Source organism: Anser cygnoides, chromosome 5 (genome assembly GCF_040182565.1).
Source record: "Anser cygnoides isolate HZ-2024a breed goose chromosome 5, Taihu_goose_T2T_genome, whole genome shotgun sequence".
In the NCBI taxonomy this organism is placed as follows: domain Eukaryota; kingdom Metazoa; phylum Chordata; class Aves; order Anseriformes; family Anatidae; genus Anser; species Anser cygnoides.
Window position 1 is genome coordinate 29,090,278 of NC_089877.1, and position 24,388 is coordinate 29,114,665.

The 24,388-nt window shown below is 40.6% G+C and overlaps 1 protein-coding gene across 13 annotated transcripts in view; it reads left to right on the forward strand.

The window, feature by feature from the left end:
• Positions 1-24,388, forward strand: part of RAD51B (RAD51 paralog B) — a 422,492-nt gene that overhangs the window by 225,385 nt on the left and 172,719 nt on the right. For 7 of the 13 annotated variants that reach the window (XR_010832048.1, XR_010832047.1, XR_007163701.2 and 4 more), the window contains exons 9-10: positions 5,432-5,556; positions 20,618-20,671. Coding sequence is in view for 6 of the 13 variants with exons in the window: in XM_048064990.2 (XP_047920947.1) it covers positions 5,432-5,556; positions 20,618-20,671 (179 nt within the window). In the remaining 7 variants the exon portion in view is untranslated. The remainder of the gene's footprint in view (positions 1-5,431; positions 5,557-20,617; positions 20,672-24,388) is intronic. The other 6 variants (XR_010832050.1, XR_010832049.1, XR_007163703.2 and 3 more) reach the window with 1 other exon arrangement.

Consider the following 24,388-nt stretch of genomic DNA (forward strand, 5'->3'; position numbering starts at 1 on the left):
CTGAATAGGTGAAGATGGAAAAAAAAGACGGGTGTGGGTTTTTTCTTTTCTTTTTTTCTTTTTTTTCCCCCCTTCTGGTGTCATTGTTAGAAATCTGCACCAAAAATGCAGACTAAATGCAATTATGAGCTCTACCGATGAACCAGAACCCCTGTGCAAAGAAACTACACAGCCTGAGCAAGAGGGAAAGTACTTTCGTTCTTATTGCTTGGTGTGCCTTTTTTGTTGATGTGCCATTTTTATTGAGCTCAGTAGTTTAATTCTTTATAAATATTTTCTCTGTACCTTTGGAGGTTTTTTTTTCCTCCTTTCGATAAATCAAGCTTTTATCAAGATGATTTGCTGTTAAAATTTGAAAGATTTGGGGACTGGTAACTTCTGTATTTTGTTATTTCACTATTATTTTGTGCATCAGTCCCTTTTTGCATTCATTGGAAAAAGATTTTTGAATCATCAAATTGATAGAGCTTGCAAAAGTGGCCCAGTGATGGGTATGAACCTGTCAAGCAACAACTCTTTCATCTGGAAAGACGAAAATCTATATGAAAATGTGGGAAGGGTGGAATTCATTGCTCTTTGCAGATATACCAACAAGGAACAGATTATATTTTTTTTAAATCAAGAGTATAATTTCATTCTGCCTGCAAGGACTCTTTGCATTTAAAAACGTTTCAAGCCTATTTTATTTCATTCAAGACAATGGTCTAGATATCCTAGGATTTTCATAGGATAAGACTAACGAAACTGAAAGTCCTTTATGACTAAATCCCCTTCAAGCATATTTGCAACAGTTGGGACTTGGTTACACAAGGAATTAATTTTTTAAGAAAATATGGTACCTCCTTCTATGTAGAGGAAGAGAAGGTCTTTCAGACCATGCCTGTACTTGCAATTCCCTGGTTGGACACGATAGAATAAACTCAGAATCGGCAGTGAGCTGAATAGCTTTAGTCATCCTGTTCCCTCCACTGAAAAATGGAAGGTGGAATAAACCTCCTGCCCCCGTTCTGCCCATGTGTGGCGTTAATCTCAGTGACAACTGACTGACGGCTCCTGCCAGGGCAGCAGAGCCCAGAAGTTGTGCACCTCATCTCCTGTTTGGAAGCGCCGTTGCAGATCTCAGTTGAAGAATCACCCTTTTCTCTTTGGTTTGTTTTTCCCCTGGTTATGCGGAGTCATTTACTTTGCATTTGACTCAGACCACAAGGAGCTTTATTTTCACTTGTGACAGCTGCTCAGTGAGAGTGAAGCAGACAGTTCCTGCTTTGTTCTTGCATCCCAGCACAGATAGGCTCTCGGCGAGTGCCCCTGCTGGTGCCCTGAAGAACCCAATTCACAGGGGGCGGTAGAACAGGTACCTCATGTGGTACTTGGCCTGTCTGATGCTGTGCTCTGTGATCAGTTTAAAGCGCTTTAAAGTAAAGAAAGGGGTACTTACTGGCATTGGAGTCACCACTTCATTTTACTTGAACTGGATCTGCACCAAGCAGGGGGTTGTTTAGTGGTCTTCTCCTACCCCCCTAGCATGCATCCTCATCTCCCTGTGCTAGGAGCCCATCTCTGCGCTTCCATGTGCCCACCCCCTTTCCCCGCTTACTGCCCCCCTTTCTTCCAGCCACAAACTGAGATCTGCCACTTCTCTCATCAGGCTGCCAGCCCCCTTTCCTTCCACCCCCTAGGTGGTCTTCCACCCACGTCCTGAGCAGAAACCCTAATGCCAGGACTGCTGCCCAGCCTGGATAAAGCCCCCTCCTGTCGCAGCTGGCACTCCGTACTGCTCTGAAGTGGTTCAGGTTAGACATGTGGGGACCTCTGAGCAGAGACCAAAGTCCTTTAGAGCCAAGGAGCCTTTAGGAGCCAGGTTCTTCATGGGCCAAGGCTGGTCTGATACTCCCATATCTAAGTCTGAAGATGCTGGGGTTCGGAAGATCAAGGCAATGCAGGCCGAAAAAGATCACTCTCTCTTTGAACAGTTTTATTTATCCACTTTCTCTAAGCTGTTCGTTAATGACTGAGTAGTGTTTGAAATAACAGAAAAGATAAGTCTGGCTTTTCTTTAGGGCCATGCTTGAATATAAATCTATTTTCTTAGCATATCGTCTTTCCTTCCTCTGAGACGTTTGCTATCTTTTTGTGTTTAGAGCAAGGAGAAGGAAAGAAGCATATCCTGCCACTATCCTTGAACTTCTCTGCAAAGCTGGCGCTGCTTCCCCTGCATTTAGCTCACTTCTTGTTGGTTTGCCTCTCTGTCTGCCTAATGCATCAGATTGCAGGAGGATCCCGTATAAAATGGAAACCTTTCCTGTGAGGCATTCCTTTCCATCCTGTAAAAAGTCTTCACTGTAACTTTGCTCCAGGCTTACTAACCACTTTGCACCAGAGTCATAAATTTGAATAACTTCGTGGAAGAGGATTTGCCTGAAAGTGGGTCACACACAGCCCTCTTCAGACAGGGGCTGACACAGCGTGGTACAGTAGGCTTTCTCCTGTATAATAAAATAAACTAAACTACAGCAATTAGCTTGCTTGTTCTGCCACAAGCCTCACACCTCTAGCGCTTCTGTTCGCTTTGGTACAGGTTTCAGGCCTGCAAGGAATGCAGAATTAAGAATTGCTGGGGAGCCGTGCCTCCCGTGTGTCACCAGGCTCCAGACTTTTAACCACTTACGTGCCCGGTTCAGGACCACAACAGCAAGATGTTGCTCTGCGTTAGCTACTGGTAGAGAGACAGACTTCTGCAGCTGTTTTAAGCCAACAATAGCTGCTTTTGGAGCGTCTGGGCTTTTTGTCTGTAGTCCTAGGTCCTCAGGCAGTTCTGTGCCCACCAGAGCTGACCTTGAGCTGCCTCCGTTGAATTTTGTGGTTCCTACCCATTTCTAGCAGGTGGGAAAGGACAGTGCCAGCTACAGGAGGAACTTTTGGCTTCTTCTGTTTGATAAAGAGAGGATTGCGAGGCTTTAAAGCTGCTTCTCTTTTTTTCATTCTACCTTAGCCTGTTGGTACAGTAATGATATTTTACTTCTGTGGTGGAGACATTTTGCAGAACTTAACGAACTTAATTAAGTAACTTGGTTTCAGTCATTTTAAGGGAATGGAATACAGACCTCCCAGCACCCTGCTTTTAACACTTGAACCTGTTCTTCCCTCCATCTGGCAAATTAAATCAGAAATGTAGATGAAGAGAAATTATTCTTGCCAGCACATCCACCTTCCCAATGCAGCTTGGTTAGGCTAATTAACAGAATAGCATTCTTGATGCTGCAGCTTCCAGTTAGGTGCTCCTGGGGTGTGTTATTCAGGCAGAAGTCTGATGCCCATCAAGATACGAATACCTTTGTTCTGGGGAAAGAAAAGCAGCCATCAAGCAGCCATCCTTGCTGGATGGCACAGTTATAGACTGTTCTCAAACTGGAACAGGTTTTGTTCAGAAGTGGATATTGTGCGTGCTGCAGGGAGTTACCGTGATGTGGGAAGTAATTCAGTCAAGTACCAAGTCCAGGCTCCTATCAAACTATTGGCTTGAACCAGGTGCTTCCCTATTTTCTTTTGTAGACCCTAAACATTTAAAGACCTAATTCAAAGCTGATGTCTATTCAACCTTGAATTACTCAGGGAAGGCTGGAGGGGAGGTTTGAGGTCTTCAGATGGGTCCTTTAGTGCACTGCAGTGATTCCAGCCCCTTCTCTCCAACCTGCTTCTCTCCTCTGCCTAATGCAGTCTCATACAATATCCACATCGTTTGCAAGCTACCAGTAGTGATATAAATAATGATTTTTACTGCATGATAGTAATTTTTGGTCTTGCCCTTTCTAGATATTTTACCAAATCATAAGCTTAAGCAAATGAAGAAACTGTGTTTCTGCTCTGAATAGTTCGGGGGGGTTGGAAGTAACAAAACCTATAACCTTACAGATGTAAAAGCAATTAAGGGTCTTAGGCTGAATCTTCCAGAAACTCTGCTGGGGCATGAGATGACTTTGTCATCTCAGTACAGTATTGCTTCCAAAACCTAGTACTTACAATTTAAGTTTCAACATATACTGTTGCATTGCTGATTGTTTTGACAGAAACTTAAGACTGCTCTGAAATTTGTATTGCAGAGTCAGTGCAATACTTTTTTTTTTTTTTGTAGTCTATTTTTGCCCTTTGAAACATCAGCTTGTAGCAAGGTGAAATATTTCTTTAAGAGCTGTGACTGGCTCTACCAGGGCATAGAAGTTAGAGCTGTCATACTATATAATCTGCTTTTTTACACTCTAATAATCTTTTCCACTGTTTTCTTTCAAGTTCTTGTCTGGTCTAACTTTAATTGACTCACTTGACCAGGATTTCATGACCATCCTGAGGAAGCAATTTTGTTTTTTTGCCTGATAGATGTTGTAATTTTTTGTTGCCTTAATTTTGTGGCAGTTTCATTTGTTGTGTGATAGACGACAGGAAGTTTCCTTTCTTTAAATCCAACTTTCCCTCATTCAACTTCAGGCCAACACTCATAGCTTTTAAACATTACACGGTGACTGTCTCAAACAGTTCAGTTTTCAACTTGCTGATTATCATTTATATCCACAAAACAATTTGTTTGTTTTCTAAATTCCTTTGAATTGCCTGTTTTGCTCAGTTCTTGAAGTGTCATTTGAAATATAAGCAAATCAACCATCTACCTGTTCATCTTGCGCAGAATTTGTGGTAAACAAAGGTGAAGGGCTTGGGCACCTACCTGCTTGCGTCTGTATGTGAATGTATGAGTGGGTTCTCTGGCTTCAGTGCTAGAGAACTCAGGTGAAACGACAATTCAGCAAGCTGGATCATGCTGCATTACTTGAAACACTTCTTTATGTTATCATTGCTTATCATAGCAAAGTGCATTTTCCTTCAGGGTTATATAAAGTTCATATAATTTCCACGACACCAGAATGGTATTTTACAGTTAAGGGGCTCCTTGCTTTGTGGGGGTTGCCTGCTTGCACAAAACAATATATTAATGTTTAGATCAGAGTATAGTTGCACCGCATTCTGCTCCTTTAAATTCACTTTTCATTGTTTAGTTATATGTATGCTGTCACTCTGCTGGCCTGCTTCCCCGTGCCCACAGAAAGCTGGTTTGCTTGGAGATATGACTAAAAAGGCAAACACAAGTGTGTCCCAAGCACGGTGCACCTCTGGATATTTAGGAAAATATACTGATCTCTACAGGAAGGTACTGGCTACTGTGCAACATATCCTCAATTCTTGGCATTTCATGTAGGTACCAGAGGGTGAGATGGAGAACTCACACTGCAGTTGTTTAGATAAATCGGAATGGTAGGAATTTCATGCAATACTATTTGTTAAGCACAACTTGTGATTACTTAGTTTGGGGAAAGACCTGAGATATCTGATCAGAGTTTCCGTGTCTGTGGTGCGGTCCTGATGCCGTTTCTTTCATAATCAGTTTCAGGAGCACCTGGAAGCGGGAAGAAGGAGTCTGGTTGTGTGACAGCAGCCCTTGGCAACACGTGGAGTCACAGCGTCAACACCAGGCTCATACTGCAGTATCACGACTTGCCAACAAGACAGGTGAGAACCTGATGACAAAGAGAATTTAAATTAAGCCACACAAGCAGTGCCTGATCACTTGGGCTAACTGTACTTCAGCCCATGCGGTTGTTATGATCTGTGTGTTGAGAAGAGACCAATTGCTTATCTGGGGTGGAGGGCGGTCAGTGTCCTTTGCTTTTTGGGGTTCCAAAAAAGCCAAAAAAGTTCTCCAGTGCCTCCCTGTGTTAGATGCGTTATCTGAATCACAGGACCTAGTGTGTGTTGGCACAGGCGTGCAAATTCCTTGAGCTTTTAGGGCATCGCATATTGTGGAGATGAAGGTAATCCTTAAAGTGCTCTTTCCTGTACAAGGGTTTTGGGGCAGGACTGGGAAGTTAGTCCTTTTGGTACCATAATTTTTTTGCTGTCATCTTTTCCACTCTTTTGTGCCAAATTTCTGCTGTGACTGTTAGGATAGGGAGCGCTCTATCTCCTGCAGCTACTGTTTGCAAGTGGAGGCTTGCTGCCTGCACCAGCAAGCTTAACTTTGAGCAGTAAATATGGCAGCAATTTTCCAGAAGTATGTCTGCGAAAAAAAGAATGCTCACCCTTTTCACTGAGAGATTTCATGCTTTTGAATGAAACATAGTAGCATTTTTGCCTGCAATCTTCACCTCTTTATTAAAATAAAAAAAACTGTGAAAAGCTAGGAGGCAAGACGTTTGGGGTTTGATTGAGGGAATGACTTTTTTTTTTGTTTTTAAAAACATCATAACCCATGATTTCATCTGTCCTTTGGGATATCTGCGGTTATAGTTGCTTTTGGCTTTGTCTATTCTGTTTTTGCATTGATGTAACTCTTTCCAAAGGCTGTGACCCTCAGTCTTAATGTTATTGATTTTCTGTCCGTTAAAAGTAGAGTACTGTCAGAAAAAGTGCTATGCAAAATTTGTACCATCTTATTCCTATAGCGTTATTACCCACACGTGTTCTAATTAGAGCTCCTGGTTTTGCTGCCACAACGCAAGGTTTCTCACTTTTAGGTTGCAGTCTTTAGAGCCAGAGGAGAGAAAGTCATTCTGTTTTATTCTGCTCATTATGAGTAAAATTATAAAGATGGCACTTCTGTTCCTGCGAGGAGTGTACAATGAAGCAGAAGTGGTCCTCTGGATTCTCAGGTAGCAGGTTAAGTGTGTCAAATACAGTTAGAAGAGGGATCTTCTGGACTTGCATCTAGAGATTGTCCACAGTTGAATATAAACATGCTCGTACTGCTGCTCTTATTCTGGACTGTAATGAGTTTTCCCTTATTACATATGTGTGCAAAATATAAAGCTCTTCACAAATTTTGTGGATCTCTTTGGAGATACATGAGAGGTGCAACTGGCAAAGGCAAAAAGGAGAGAGTGGGCAAGAGACTGGGCAGTGTGCTACTTCATGCTACACAAAGTCAACTAAAAAGGTTTAAGAACTTTCCTCTGACGGTGGAGAGAGGCAGCAGTTCCTCTAAAGAATATTCATGTATTACGTGTACTTTTTCTTGATTTTGTTTGAGAAGTATTAGATCACAAGTGTATGAAGTGTTATTTTCAAGTCTGTATAGTTCCATATGTTACGATGCACTTAACAAAAGTGCAGTTTTAGTCACTGTTCTTAACTCAGTTTTATCAGCTGCAGCCCCTTGCTTCCATGTAACACCATAGGCTAACTCTATTGCAGTTAAGTAGAAGGACTAAATCTACAGTCAGGAAAAACAGCTTTAGTAAATCCTATATATATTATTAAAGGCAAAGTAATCTGAAACAGAAGTGTGACATAAATAGTTATATATCTGTGAAGTCCATGAATGAAACAGGATATATGAATTATATCTTGTAAATATTTTCTTGCTGCTGCTGTCTGTCTCCTTTTTTTAGATAAATTGTCTTTTCTTCAAGTCATACAAATCTTTCAGCAAGACATAGAGTTTCAAGTAGAAGAGGGCATCTAGAGTTACCCCACCTGCAGCAGGACTGTATTGATAAAATTACTAAAATTTTGCACACATGTTCCTTTATAACTGTTTTATACCCACTTTCTGAATTGAATCGTGAATAAAGGTTCCTCAGTTCCTGAGATGCCATTTCAGTCATCATAAGGTGGGTCTGTCAGGAGGTATTGGATATCACCGCTTTGAAAATCAGCACTTTTTAAGGAAGCTTAAGTTGGAGGTTCAAAATTTCCAAGTCAGTAATCATTTTTACAAATTCTCATATTCCTTTATATATATATAGGAGCTCAAGATTATCTCTGTAGTCAAAATTATCTTTCCTTGGTTTTAAGTGAAATTTAGACCCAGGAAATTAATGAAAGAATGCAGTTGGTCAAGAGATCTGGGTGAAAACTAGGGCAGAAACAAGTTTTCCCTGCCTTTCACACCTAGCGACCCTATAGAATCAGCACTATTAAGGGCAAAACCTGTGTTTTATTCTGACTTGCACAGTGGACGCGTTTTATTTTCTTTAAAATGCAAGAGAATTCTTTCTCTCTTCAGTCGCGTTACAGCTTGAGGAAGATCTTCCTGGCTCTGCCTTCTCTCCCTCTTTCCCTGGAGGAGCTGGGGCTGTAGTGACAGTCTGAGTGATCTTCCCTTACATTTGACTTGCACAGTAATAGAGCCAGCGTGTTTGTTCCCACTGGGAAATCTTACCTGTCAAGAGAAAAATCAACACTTGAGGTGTGCTGGGCCATGAGGCCCAAGGGTGGTGTTCTTCAAAACGTGAAGATATAATCATCACGGAGGATTGAAGCAAGCAGCTTGCAGGAAACACAGGATCTCCTGGGCAGCACAGCCCACTGTTTTGCTAGATGTTTGTTCTCACTCGTGCAGTTCTGAGTTCTGGGAAAGCTTGGGGATGGTGCCGTAGCCTGCAGACCTGAAACTTTGGGGAATGCCAGGGCAGCAAGTGGCAGAAAGAGTATGTAACAAATCTAGGGAAATCAAGCATAGAGTTTCTACACAGGAGTTCTTGAAATTTGAGTAAGAGATTCCTTCATTTTGTTTGTCCTGCAGACATTTTTTCAGCCAACTCTCCCTTTTTCCACCCCACCCTCCACATGTCTGTTGAACATTAATAAGACGACAGCCAATTCAGCGAAGTAATGAAATTTCTGGAACATCTTGCCTGCCTTCAAAACAATTAGCTTTGCTTTATTGCTTGGATAGGAACAGGTTTCTTAAGCTGATGAACTTTCCTCGTTTGTCCCCTTCTAGAAGGCTGTGTTCTGGTTTTGGTTTCCTCCAGGACAGAAGCAACGCCACAGAGGGGGAGGGCAGGAGCAGGTTTCCAGGCTGCACTTGGATTAGTTGTTCCATCAAAACCCACCGGTGTGGACTGCAGCAGGAGTCTTCCAGCTGCTGAGGTGGGGCTGAAGCTGCAGGAAGCCCAAAGCAGCACGGTGGTTTAAGAGCTTGGGAGAAAGTGGGAGAAGTTAATCAGTTTACACAAACGTGTTCATGAAGGGAACTTGCTGTTATCTGTTGGGTATATGGATACTGATGCTTGGTTCTCCCCAAGGAGTCTTGCAAGTCATTAACCTTGACATTTGTTTTCCTGAATTCCATACATAAACATGCAGGCCCTTTGAGTCTGGGCCAAAACCAACGGGGCTGCGCTAGGAACTATCAGACTCCTCGGTTACCCCTATGCTTATAATTATCCTTCTTTCCTGAAATGGAGTCAGCAGGCTCCAAGATTACTGTTTTCATGTGTGCTCAGCTGTCTTTGGGGGACAGCATGGTAGGGTTTTAATAAGTTGACATGCTATATTTAACATTTTATTTTTGTCTGTTGGAGACAGGGTGCTGGATTAAGTGAAACACTGGCCAGATCTGGTATGGCAACTTCTATGGGCCTGGTTTATTTTATAGTTTCCAAGGGATTTGTGAGACTCATAGTACAGCATTAATGGCTATAATGTGTTTTGAATTCTCAGATGGAAAGTGCTATAGAAGCACAGGGTGTTATTTTATAACAAATCAATGTTCTCGTGGTGTTTTAAAGAAAGAGCATTTAGGATTGAGATACAGGCTAGAGCTTTTGAGTCATGCCAGGTAGTTGTTGTACAGCTCTTTTTCTGCTTCAGGTAAAGTGTTTCAAAGGGATAAGCATATTTATGGTGACTCAGTCTTAAAACAAAACAGAAAGCCATCTCTCATTCAGACTAATAATGCCAGACATAACTTTTGTTGTGTCCTTGGTTACAGAACAGCTGTTTTGTCTTGGTCTGCTCAGTATCATATGAATAAGCCCTGAATAAGCATTCCAAAATTGTGATGGTGAAGTAACCATGGTATTGCGTGGGGAAGGGCTGGGAGAGAGAAGGGGAGTGGGGACCAAGTTTCTTGTATATGTGACTCACTAAGGCTTCAAAATGTACATGATACCAGATTTACCTCTCCCTGTAAAACACTGAGGATAGTTGTTATACGGACCCTGTAGCTGTCCGGTTTAAAAGATAATATCAAGTGAGGTTTTCATCCATAAAAAGGGAAGCAAATAACCTGCAGAAAATAAAGGAATTACAAACAGACCAAGTAGGCCAAGAAAGAAACATGCACTAAGTGCTAACTGGGGTTAAGACTTTCTAAATTTTGCCTTAATAATTTAGAGGAGAACAAGGACAGTAATGAAATTTGGAAACAGCATTGAAATTTTTTGTATCACAGCTTAATCAAAGATTGTAGCCTCATACTATAAAGGTTTCTATATACTTTGGTGAGATGATAATGTTTACTGGGAAGAAAGAAGAAGCAATGAAATACAAGTTGATGAAATGTACTGAAATCACTGGGAGATGGAAGGAATAATGCTTAATACAAATAAAATACAAAAGTATTGGTGTGTTTTCTTGTACTAACTTTGTAACATTTATATATGAATACTAAAGCAAATGGAGATGGAGAAGAAGCAATGAAAAAAAATCAGTAGTTTTAAAATACTTTTGGAGCCAGATGAGGAAGCTGGAGGTGGCCACTGGTATTGAGAAATGCAGACAGAAAGCTTTTCACCTACTTGAGTGGGAACAGAGAAGCAGCTAGTTCGGTCTTCGACACAGCGAGGGGAGAAAGAGCCCACAGAGAACTGGGCACTGAAATCAGTGTTTGGCCAAAGAAGGTGACGGAGGATGTATGAAGGTTGCCCATAGCTGTGTGTGAGGCAAGAAGTATGGTTCTTTACATTCTGTCTTCTGCTGAGCTAGGATTTGGGGAGACTCAGGAAAGGAAATTTCAGTACCCTAGGCAAGAACAGAAGAGAGCTCTGCCTGTGCATTTTTAGCAGAAGTACTAGGACAAATGAAGTGCCATTTAGCAGCTTCAATCTGTGCTGAGAAAACCTGACTGTGTATGCTATATGAATCATGTGCACAGTACAGTAATGCAAATTATGTACATAGTGCAGTACTTTTTTTCAAATGTGTAGACATGAGAAAATCTGCAGATGACAGTGGATACTGAGCTTCAGTAAGCAGTGATAGAAAAGGGATGTGGCTATTGGGTTGTGTCAAAATGGAAGTGATAGAAAGTGTTTATCTGTTCTAAGCCATCTCAATATATAATATCTGTATCATATGGAAAATCAACTCTGTGAAAGCACAGAGACACAGACTTTTTAAGTCAAGGAAGAATGATGCCATGGAGTCATGCAAAAGGTAGGAAAATTTGCAGGAAAATAGATTTTTCTCAGGTGAGATTATTTTTTTGTGGTTCTGCCTTATGGAGAACGTTGCTTTTGAAGAAATAGCTGTGGAATGACTGCAGGAATACTGGTTTGAGTTCTGCAAACCCTTCCATTAAAAATCAAAATTCTTCAAGACAGACTTCTGTCTCACCCCTACCATCTTTTGAATCTTTTGAGTCAAGATGCAATGAAAGGTTGTTATGGGCTCAGATTTTAACACATGGGTACAAACCACATCCTTTAAATTCATAATTAAGTAGCTTAGTTTTTTTTTCTGATAAAAAGTCTCTAAACTGCTAACTCTAGCAACAGAAATCTTTTGCTTATCCATAGATGATATACAAGCATAAGCAGCAATATGACCGTGAGTTGCATGTGAACAGGATAAAACTGGACACAATGCATGATTGTAGCATAAACAGATGATTATCGATGCAGTATGTTAGTGACTTAATCCAGCAAAAGTGCCAAATGAAAGGATGCCATAAAAATAGAGAAGGTTCATTAACAAGTATCTAGAGCTCAAACATCACTAGATCACTTACTTTCCTGACTTCTATGTTTGTTCATCTCTCTGTTGTTTGCAGTAAGCTTTCTTCTTAATGGACTTGTGGGAGATGGTTATACAATATAAACATCACTGCAGTCCTGTCTGAATTAAATGGGGAGGGATTTATGGTCTTCTCCGGTTAACAGGACACTTTTATACAGAGAAGAACTTTTCCATCAGTCTTGAACAAGAACTCATTTACTCAGGTGCTTATATAACACTAATCAACTTGTTATCAAAAAATCCAAATAGAAACGAGAGGACATTAGATAAAATTGAAAAGAACAGAAGGAAACCTTTAAATGGTTTATATTTTTCTCTGTTCTTTTTAAATTAGCTTTGCAGTTTTTCTTAATGAAGATTATTCTAATGCTAGATTGACAAAACGTAGCAGCAGCTGTGCAAACTTCAAACACGTCGGTCTGTAGTTCGAAACGTCCTTAACAAAGAAGCAGGAATATCTCTGAGGTAGAGTCAAACTCATTCAATAAGTTATACCAACTCTTCCTGCTGAGGCTGGTGGCAGGGGTGGGTGCTTGCCACCAGGGACTGAACTGCCTCGTCCCAGTTGTTTCTGACTGAGCGGCCAGTCAGCTCGCAGAGGAGACTCCTCTTTGCTTGCTGCCAACCTGCACTGGTTACGAGTTTACCATAACATAATACATTATATTTTCAAATTACTATGCAAGCATTTGCTGACTGATCTCCACAATACCCCTGCCAGGTTCTCATACCGAGGGAACAGACTCAGAGATAAGGAACTTGCCAGAGTAAGTCGTTTGCAGCTGGGAACAGAGCTGGAATCTCTTCACTGCCATTTATGTGCCACTGAGCAGGATCTTGCTCAACCCTTGCTGCCTGCGTTTCAGGCACTTAAGAGGTTTTTGTAACACCTTATAGTACGTAGTTCCTTGGCTGTGAAGGCACTGCTCCTGCTTCCCTCTCCAGTTTTCTGTTTGATTTAACTCATCCGCTGCACTAGTTTTTACTGTGGCCTTTATGTCACCAACTTCTCTCTCCTTAGCGTGCCATAAACGTCTCTTCATCAATGTTCACCATTAATAAAAATTAACATAGCTGAGACTGTGCCTTGAGCTTTATTGCAAAACTCTCTCTCCACTCCCTTGTTCCCAGTTTCTGTTGATACCATGGCTGATTTTTCAGTCTCTGAGGCCTTGGCTCTAGAAGTCACTTTGCATTCCTTCCTCTCTCCTGTTTGTAGACTTCAAAACTGCTCCAAGTTGCAAGATCATAACAAAGTGAATATTTAGCATGTCAATTTTTAGATAACTGAAATGCTTGTTCAGACCCTTATCTGCCACCCTGAATAATGCAACATCTTCATTTATAGTATTATCAACCCCCATATTCCTTTTCCTCTTCCAAACCAGAACAAAAAACAGAATTGTTACCGTGGTGTGACCAACATAGTCACAGTGACACTATTTGTTTAATTTTTACATACTTTCTCACTTCCATAACTGGAACAATGGCCTTTGGCCTTGTTCTGATTGATAATTGTGCACCTCCATATTAATCAGCACAGTTCTCAGAGATGAGGGCTAGGTCTCCTGTTCTTTATTGGGAACCACTTAAAGACCAGGATTGGAGGGGTAAGATTAGTAAAATCTGTTCTGAATCTAAACAGAGAACTTCAGCCTGTGAGGCTGTTAGTCCAATGCCTTTTACAAACACTGTATTTACAGTTCACTAAAACAGCATCAAAATAGAAGAAAGAACCAGATATGACATTCAGGCTATGGTCCGAATTGTCTGAAAAATGCTTTGTTTGTAAGCTTAAGCCTGTTTGCGGAGAGGGAATGAACACAAATTCCCATCCTGTTTATATAGAATCACTTTTCTGATTTTGATTGGACTTCAGTGTGAGCTTTCCCCTCAAAGCAGAGTGGAATTAACCTAGGGCAGATTCTCTCATCAATATCTGAAATGTCATTGCTCCTAACATCAGAGTGGCAATGACCAAAGTTGTTTATCCTTGGAATGCCTTGGCAAATCCTCCTGCCTCCTGTCTTTTACCAGATCCCCTCTTCTTTCTTCTTGTAATTGAAAACAACCAAACTAAAATGCCTAACTGAAATTTAAGTGTTTATTATTTAGAAAAGCTTTGTTAAGTTTGTCTTGGAATATAGCATACTGAAAGTTGGGAGGAATTTCTAATCGAGAAAAAGATCAGGATAGCATTGTGAAGGAACTGGGCAAGCTTAAATTGTGAAAGTGTGGTGGAATGTAAGACATGAGATAAATAATACGTAAAATAATACTGGGCATTATAAATTTGTTTCTGCTTTACATGAGGAGCATACCAGCTGGAAGTGAAGCTAATACTGGAGTGTTTTAGTTTATCACAGGATAACTAAGTCAAAAGTGCAATGCAATCGTGAAAAGGGCCAGTGTTATCCTAAAATAGATCAGGCAGGGTATTTCCAAAGGAAACAGGGAAGTATTTGTACCATTGTACCAAAGACACTGGAAATGCCTCTGGAATACTGTGTATGGCTTAGACGTTTGTGTTCAAGGTGCTAAAAAGGAATAACAGAATTACAGTGGGAATGGTGTTGCTATTCTGAGGAGAAACCAAGTGCTCTGAACAGATGAGCTCTGATACACGCTTCTGTCCCAAGACATCCAGTCCATCCCTCTGCTGTGAGCTCGTCCCAGCAGCAGTCAGTTAAAGGCAGCTTTGCCACTTTCCTGTGCCTGAAACATGTTAGCATCAATCACTTTGGTCTGTAACATAAGCTGACAGGATGGACTTGAGGCCTGTGTGTATATTTTCTCTGTAAGTGAGTTTACTGAACCGTTCGGTCAGATTGCTCGGGTTGGTGGGTCTCAGGCTACTGCAGGAAGACTGGTTCCAGCTTACCCAGTCTGGGTAATGTTATATTTTTCCAGTGGAAGGTAGAAGTACAACAAACCTGTGAAAAGGTAGGAATCAGACATGATCCCTCTAATCCAAGGCATTGCAACTTGTATGATGCTGTAGGCATATTAAGGGAAAATCATCTAAGGAGCTTGTATATCTAGGATATTATACTTTGTTTTGTGAATCTAATGTCATTGAACTGTTCTAGATTGGCAACACAGGAAAGTGATAGCCAGTGAGTAGCTTTCTAAAACTGCTGTACAGAAAACGTTTTCTTCAGTTCAGCCTTAGCATTATATCTACCCTGTATAGGATAGATTAATCGAGAAATTTTTTCCTACTTCGACTTTTTGATCTTTGATCTCTGTAATTCCTGTTTTATGGTATTGGTGCCTCTAGCTGTGAACTAAAAACAAACTAAAAAACAAAAACAAGGCAAGAAAAACCTCTTACTGCTTAGAAATTGAATACAGACTACTGACCCACTTTAAAGAATAAAAACTGCCTGGGATGGCCTGCACCCTGAAACTGAGTTGTTTTGATGGTCTCCAATGTTGGTGACCTGTCGGGAGCTGTCAGGCCAACTAGCTCTTCTTTATCATTTCTACTCATCATGCTGCATCAAGAAAATAATAAAATATATATTTTTCACAATGTTACCTTTCCCTGGACTGATTGCTGTGACTGTTAGAAAAACGTGATGGGATTTTAGGGCATCTTCTCAATCAGAAATGGAAAGGATGTGTTCAGGAGATGGTAGGTGTTTTAAGATGAAGCCCACATTGTGGAAACATTGGAAGATACTTAACTAAAATGTAAAAGGCAGTATAAGTACCCACCTGACCTGTCCTGCCTCCAGCTCGCACCTACAGTAACTTAGCTTTTCAGATACTGATAGGGAGAAATTAACCCTGAGTCTGTGTCCGAAGTGTTTGTGCTCACCTTGAGTGACCAGTCTTGGCTTTTTGCACCATTCCGCAAAATTTGGCTGTGCAGTTGTCGTCGTAGATTCTGGTTCAGGGTATTTAAGTGCTCCACAACACTGAACTGGAAGCCATGGAGTTCAGTTTGCAAAGACACCTGAGTTGGCCTTGTACGGAGCTGACTGTGATCCAGGAGGTTTGGCTTAGAGTCTAAGCCAATAAGGCCTTCTCAAGTCTGAGCCAGCACTGCTATTTTACTTAGCAAAGTGATGTCTCTGGTCTAGCTTGTGTGTTTGTTTTCCACCTTATGTCAGTGAAGTTCTTTCTTACTGTCACTTCGCTCTTCATTTGTCTATCTAATAATAATATAAAAAAGCTGTTGTCATCTCAAGCTACAGACAGAAAGTCATCTAATTCCCTCTTAGCTTCTCTTCCTGATTCCTGGTGGATGTGGTACATGTCATAACAAGAGAAAAGTACTCTTTTATCCTTTTTTCGTGCATTTTGTCTTTTCACTGGTATTCTTAGAATGGCCATCTTAGTCTTCCTTTGAAATAACTTAGCAGGCTTAAATGACAAGTGTAATTTAGCATGAAAGAATTCAAGGAGTTTCTTACTCATATATATATTTATTGCTACTAAAAAAAAGGAAAAAATATATATTTCCTGTAAGAAATACAATAAATAGTTGTCTTTTGGATACTGTTGCAAGAAAGAAGAGGTTGAGAGGTTTTTTTCATCAGTTTTTTTTCCTACAGTTGTGCATTTTCTTTGCTATGACTACATGTTTATCCTTTGAGTATGACAAATTGTTTTCAAAGCTTCACAAATGGCTGGGAACCCTAATGCACATAGGCCAATCTGAATTTCTCAAGCATAATCACTGTGTGAGAGAGTATCTAAGAGCTGTAAAATGCTACTCAGTGTTTTTGTGGAAAGAATGACCATTATATTTGATCTTTGCTTCTGTTTCTCCTCCAACATAAAGTTTATTAATGTACTGATTGTTATCTAGGGGCACGTTATCTTCTAGGGTTTTAAAGCAATGTTTCGGGTCCAACTGTCAGCTATACTGTGCACTGGAATAAGCATCTTTGCTTCTACCTTGGGTAACAAAATAGCAACATTGGCCAGGAAAAAATTATTTCTTGGTGGGTATCCACTATCCTCTAGAAATGTTAGTGAAGTCTCCCTAAACATTGCATGTTTATTAGAGGAAAGTTTTTCCAGGACGCTGTTATTTACCTCTTGTACATTCAGTAATACAGGTTATTTTTATAAAGCCATGAATCTTTCTTTTAACATACTGTTTTCCACTAGGTAGAATCTCACCCAGTAATGTTCTTGCTAGATGAAATCTGAGTCATGTGGAGAGATTGAAATTAAGTTTTAAATTAAATCTGTCAAATTTTCTCAATGCCCACAGAGTGTGATAGAACTCCAAATGTGCATGCATTGCTTCTGTATACATTAGCGCACAGGTCTATTAACATTTTTTCTCGTCCTTATTACACAATGCCCAGTGGAATCTAAAATCTATTCTGCTGAGGCTTTATGTAAGTTAACACTACTCTCTCACATGTGATTTTAGCAGTGGTGTCATGTGAGATTTTCCCCACAAACTTTGCTTTTAGGAACAGAACTAAGTGAACACACTAAAAAAATGTTTTTTGTTTCTTTCTTATCAAAAGTATTTTGCAACCACTAGTATGGGTGAAAAATATTTATGCTACAGTCTAGGATTTGGTTCAATCCCATCTTTTTTTTGGTCAATGCCTGGGAATTGAGGATTATGCCTTTATATCAAGGAAGTATGAAGGACTTGGTTTTATTTATGTCTGAAAACAATGAATGCAGGATGGGGAGAGCATACTTATGATGCCCTCTTACAGAGGATTGATTTTCTTTCAATTTATAAACAATAATGTTGAGCTTTTTCATCATTCAGTAAGCCAAAAGAAAATGGAAGAAGGATAAAGTATTGGCTGAGTTAAGATTTGAGATGCATTAGAAACAGGGATCAGGGTTGAATTTGCTGAAGGTACTTTTTTTTTAATCTGCAGATGATGTATGTTGCTAACACTACCACAATGAAGCTTCATAGAGATCTGAAGAATAATAAAAGCAATAAATCATGATGGCAATGCAAATGCTAATTACATATTTAAGAACACATATTCCTTACGTTGTGGTTGTGAGTTGCACCAAGCTGATCTGCTCTGTGTTTTGGGGAGGCTGGAAGCTGGTTGGATCCCTGCATCTTCAGCCACGTGGACAGAAGGGTCAGCAGCATCTGGATCTAAGTATGTTGTTCTGGAGGAGAAAGTGTGCAGCTGCGGGGCTTCCATGCTGTTCCCTCAGCTGGTCCCATCTCTTCAAGGCCAGTCTGGCAGGCGTGATGGAAGCAGCCATGTATTCTCTGGTGTTATTGTACTCTTGCTCCTTTATGAGTCCTTCCTGACTTGGGGTTCATGATCCAGGGGATAAGGCAGTGTTCCAGGATGTGTCATAAATAAGAATTGCATCCTTCAGCTCTCTTCTTATTTTTGGAACCAAAGTCAAGCTGAACAGTATGGAAGGCTCTGAAAAACTACATAAATTTTATTTTCTCTTCTTGGTACCAGTGTGTTGTAAGTCTGATGAGCGACCGCAGGCTGCCACACGGGAGAATTCCCCCAGGAGGCCATGTTTGTGCTACCCAACTGCTTTACCCAGGCGCAGCACCATCCCCAGATCCCTTTTCTCAGTGCTGTTTCTTTGTGGTAACCCGGACGTGCTGGCTGCTTTCCTGCTTAGTAGAAGCTACGAGCTCCTTCTCCTGAATTACCCCTCGTGTTGGACAATTACCAGGGCTTTGGGCCTCAACAGTTTTATAGCGTAGGAAATCTTCATGGCCAAGCTCTTGTGAGGTATCCTGACCTCTAGAGGATCTCCCCTGAGAAAATCAGGAGAGACTCAGAAACAGAAAAGACAACAAAATTCAGTTTACAAAGTAGGGAATAAGGCACATGGCAGGGAGACAGAAAGTGATTCTGGGATGAGGAATTTCTCCGGGTCTGGTGTTACATGAGCAGAAGGGAGCTGACTGGCCCTGCATACCCAGGATTTCACCCTGGGGAACTTGCACCAGATGTCCCAGAAGCCAGGATCCTCCCTGGCTTAAGTGGAAGTGTACTGAGGGCAGCCTGTTTTTCTGCACTTCCTAGGCCAGGTTGTTACAGTACAGACAATTTGGATAAACATATGGGACTGTGTTTTCTTCTTCAATTAAAACTTGAAATGGACCAATGTTTGCCTGGGCAGTGGAGTTCCCTGACACTGAAGTTCCTGTGAATCCTTAAGTAGCTCAGGCAGGAAAGAGGCACCCAGGCTGAGAGTGCAGGGCAGTGTTCACAGCCTGGGAGAGGGCAGCTAAGCCAAAAGAAGCGTTTTGTTAATTTGGCCTAACGCAATCAGGGCAGTCATTGCTCTGGAGCACATCGGGGCAGCTCACCTTGGAAAGTTGTGCTTTTGTTGTCTGTGATTGTCTTTGATACTCATTTGAGGTTTTGGTGGTTTTCCTTCCGTTGAAGTTGTGTTTACTCAGTCCAAGGATGTTCAGAGCTCCTCATTACGGTGCCCAAAGCTAAAACCATGTCTGAGTGGCAGCACATATTATGTGCTGAGCTCTCTCACTCGAAATACAGTGTTTGGCTAAAACTTGCACACTGGAACGATTTCCAGACTGATCATCTGTTTCTAGCAACTACGTGGATAGGATAGATTCAGGACCTAGAAAATGTGGATAATTAATCTCCTGCCATGAGCATCTGGTGAATGCTTCCTGCTTACAGGCAGTGAGTGCTAGAATGTGAAGGTGAAATCAATTGAAGGTAGAGGAGAACATCACAGCCAAAGCACAGGCCTATGTTCTGGTTTTATGACAGGGGACAGAACTGACCCTACTGGGCAGTCAAGGAAATGGACAACAGAGCTGTTGTTTAGTGATACTTCTGCTGCACCCTCTGTGTAGGGAAAAGCAGAGCATCTCCAGAGCTGTGCCCACCTGGCAGAAATTAATATGAAGCTGCTGCAGATGTCTGTCTCCATGCATGATTTTGGACTAAAGCAAAGGAATGTTATATGTTTTTCATGTAATTGCTCAAGGAAACAGGGGCAGAATTAGGAAGAGAACTCATGAATCCTGATTCCCAGGTCCTGGCATCGTGCACTATGAAAAAGTCCTTTATGTATGTGCAAGTTTTTAGAAGAAAGAACTGAAGCCAGACAGATAAAGCAGAGCTTGACATTCAGAGACTGTCCTCATTCCTGGACTTGTCCACTCCCCCGTTTCTCCTCCATTCCTAAAAGATTCTTGGTTTTCATTTCTATCTCCTCCTCTTGTTTGTTTTCCTTCCATTTCTTTCCTTTACAAGTATTGAATGTCTCCTCTGGGAGTAAGCCCAGCCACATGTGCGTGCAATGGTGGTTTATTTTTATTGGAGTCATTGCCTGTGACTGTTATTCATTACTATAGGAAGAACTGCACTAACAAACTGCGCTTTTTTTTTTTCTGTTGTAAAAAGTCCTGTTCTGTACATAGCTACCGAGAGCATCTACTGCCATTGTTACAAAGCTGAGAGTTTGGAGCTTGGATTCTGCTGCTGCCTCCTGAACGTCCTGTTGTGTCTGGTGTTGCAAAGCAGAATGCCAGCTCCTCTCAGCTCCTTTGCACATTGTCTCTTTGACCCAACTTTTCAACCATCTGTCCCTTCCTCTGCTACCTGAGCAACTGAATTGGTCTCTGCATATGGAAGAACTCAGGGCTGTGCAAAGCTATTGCGGTCACTGACTGCTGTTGTGGCTTATGTTAACGGGTAGAGCCAGAACAACACCAAACAAGGCCTGCCTGACATAAAATGCCTGATCCAGAAAAGACAAGTCCAAAGTCCTATAAAATGCTTTTATCTCACTTGACTTCAGTTTTCTCTTGACACAGGATAAGTAATCTGTAGCCTCATCTCCTTTTCCTTTTATTTTGTAGTTACCACACATTTCTATGCCACCATGGGCAACACCAGCACCTCCTGAATTGAAGGTCGTGTAAGGAATTCCTGGTACTTCTTTAAGATTAATCTGTGGCATAAATAATAAAATGATCGGTAGCTAAATTAGGAACACATGCTTAGCATAAATATGTCAGAGCTCAGAGATGTAAGCAGCTCAATTGATTTCACATAAAAAAAAATACAACAACGTAAAATCAATGATTATTAATTAGCCACTTCTGAGGTCAGAGTGGAGTACAGTGAGGGAAGATAACTGATTTGCCTTGGCTTACCCAAAAAACCTTACCGTAAAAGTTAATGCTAAGACAAAACAGACAAGAAGTGATTTATCTGAAGTTCGGCTAGTGTTGCATAGGTCCCTGATTTCTGGAGATTTGTTTTAAAGATTTCAGAATCTCTGCTTCCCACTAGCAGTGACACCTGAATCTTAAACTCAAAAGTAATCTGACTGAATTTGTTGAGAAGGTTTGATCTAATTGATATTATTTTACTTGTGTTAAAGTAAGTGTCATGTTGCTACTTCAGGATTGAGATTTCTTTGTACTCTTCATCCCACGCTGAATCCACCTCATGTTTTCCATTAGGCTTTCGAAGGCTTTCCCTTCACTAACTCTCTTATTCAAATCATTGTCTGCTGTTGTTACTTCCCCTGAAAAACTGTCTTAAACGCATCTGCATTTCTTCCTTCCTATCCCCTCTGCCACACCTTTTTTCTTAAGACGAGAGGCAAGGACTACTCGACTTTGCAGTCCTAGCAATGTTTTTTAATACGTGGAATTTGTATGCATCGCACTAAAGGAAAATATACAGATGTGCTGCTACATTTTGGGGGCTGAGACAACAGCAGGACGGTCAACTGCCTTTTGAGTCTGTTCATTTTGGAGTTGTTTCCAGATGTGTGCTAATGGACATTTTCAGGATATACACACAAACTCTGCTTACCTACTTCTCTGCACTAATTGGTTTGGATTTATGGAATGCCTCTCATAAAGCGTCTCTAGCTGCCACTGTTGCTTTTCTATAAAATAGTAGAAAGGAAACTCCTTCCTAAACAGTTTCCTCTGGACAGGATTTTCTTGTGGGGGAAGGAGAGAGGCAATCCATTTAGGTTGCTCTATAAAGAGTTTTATTGAGTTGCGGCCCATTAACCTGGCCTTGATGAAAACCTTTTCAAACAACTGGACTTCAGGGAGCCACAACTCTCAAGTGCTGTGCATGGCCCAAAAGAAATGATGGTTTTCTAAGAAATCATTGTAATCCATATTGTTGTTTTTTTTTCCTAACGTTTGCAGAAGTTGTAGGGACTCCACAGCTATTCCCTGTACTGGGGCTCGTTCGTAGCCCCATCTCTTATTGTTTGCTCTCCAGTGCTCAGGGCATCTTAACCTTTCACCGTTCGCAATTCACTGAGCTTGTTTTTACCTGGCAGAATATACGTGTGGGGTTTAGATGATTAGGAGGGTTGAAGGATGACTGTATATATCTGCTTTCCCTCGACCTGTCTGTTTTTCCTCTTTATTCCCAGTCGTGGTACAGCCCGCCCAGTCTGCGGCCTTTCCTACTGACAAGGAAAGAAGCCAAGAGGAAGCCTCCAGCTGGTGCGTAGCATGCAGCTGTGGATGGTACTGCTGGGGTGGCTGAGTTTTCGTCTGCTTGAAAGGAGAAAGTCTGTGTACAGAGAGCTTCTCCTTGCAAGGGGATTTAGAGGAAGATGTGAACTAGGGGATAATCATTTCCATAGGAAAATACAAGTCCCTGATCAAGTCCAACTCTACAGTGAGTTGCCTGTGAAGGTGATGTGATTTGATAAGGTCTTATTGAGATCTTAGCACTTGATATCTACTGTACGATCTTTAGGAATGTAATTAATTTCTTAACTTCAATTTACCCAAATACATACTGTGGATATTTTTACCCCACTGTTGTAAAACCTTTTTAAAATCTACTGATAAAGTACCATACACATGCAAAGTTTGTGCTTGGAGGGAGCTCTTGACTCTCCTCAGGCACTTTCTGGTGGACTGGAGGCGACAAAACCTGTGGAATGAGAGCTGGTCCTGGGAACTCGGTCACAAGTCCTGTGCAAAAGCAGATGAACTACAGAATAAGGACCGCTGCTTTCACTTCTAGAACAGATCAAATTCCTGCACATAGGGCCCAAGAAGAACCAGCAGGGAGGGGAGGAAAAACAGTCATGAGGTCTGCTGGGATATCTGATGCAAAATCAACTTTGTTGTTTTCCTAACAGGCTTTTTCCTGGGCTCTGCAGCTGAAAAAACAACCCTTCTAATCTACAATAAGAAGGGAAATTCTGGCATGAAGATTGTCCACCCAGACATTTTGGCACAATTAGGGGAAAAAATTGTTTAGCTTAGCACTGATTTTATTAGTGCCCGAGTCTAACTGAACCTGTAGATGTACTCTTTTCCCTGCTGAATGACAGCGTCGGTGGTACAGGTTTCTTTGTCAGTTCTCAGCTATGCTTTTCCATGCTACTGCAGTATAAGTTGTGTTCTTTGAAATGTACTGACTATTAGCAGTGATCGTTTACTGCAATAGGACAACAATATAAATTAGCAAAAACTCTCAGCAAACCAACATTGTTTCATAAAGGCCAGCTGTAGTAGTAAGGCTCTTTTCACAAAACTAAGGCATTCGGTAATTTGACAGTACATCTGAATCCTAAAATATGTATTGGCTTTAAGTGTAATTTTGTTATTCACTACAATTGTTAGTGCAGTAGAAGTCTCTTGTCATTTTTATAATCTCCAGGAGTACAAACGATGAGATAAGGTAAATCTGTCAGAAAAGGAAATCTAAGGAAAACAAACAAACAAACAAAAGAATCCGATATAGTTTAAAAGAAGTTTCACATGGTTTCTCTAGTGTTCCTCAGCCATTGCTGAGAACCTTTTCCTTGTTAATAGTCTCAGCAAAATATGGGCAAGAAACTGTATGTCATCCCAGTGTAAACAGAAATGACATTAAATGTTAATAATGTTTCATTAAATTTTTTTTTTTGTCGTTAAAATCATTATTTTTCCATGATGGAAATCTTTTTCTTTTTCTTTTCTTTTCTTTTCTTTTCTTTTCTTTTCTTTTCTTTTCTTTTCTTTTCTTTTCTTTTCTTTTCTTTTCTTTTCTTTTCTTTTCTTTTCTTTTCTTTTCTTTTCTTTTCTTTTCTTTTCTTTTCTTTTCTTTTCTTTTCTTTTCTTTTCTTTTCTTTTCTTTTCTTTTCTTTTCTTTTCTTTTCTTTTCTTTTCTTTTCTTTTCTTTTCTTTTCTTTTCTTTTCTTTTCTTTTCTTTTCTTTTCTTTTCTTTTCTTTTCTTTTCTTTTCTTTTCTTTTCTTTTCTTTTCACCATCTGAGAGTTCACAGCTCAGTCAAAATCATCATTTTATTTCATCACTTGGTAGTTTATCTTCCTGGCATTTTGATAACTAATTTGATATAAGATCCTGTCACCCCTTTCTTCTCCCCCCCCGCCGCCCCCCCCTCTTTTTTTGGTAGGACACTAGCTTAATTTCTGGTTATCAGACTACTTCTGAAACTCCATCCAATATATTTTCCAATTCATCACTTTCTTTGCTATTGACAGGGGATGTTGTCCCAGTAATTAGTATTTTCTGCTGGGCTTTTGCAATCAATTTCTGTGATTCATCTCTTCCATAAAGCTTCCATAAACAATAAACTTTATTAATAAAAAAGCTTTCCCTAATTAAAAAAACAAACTTTAATGTACATTTT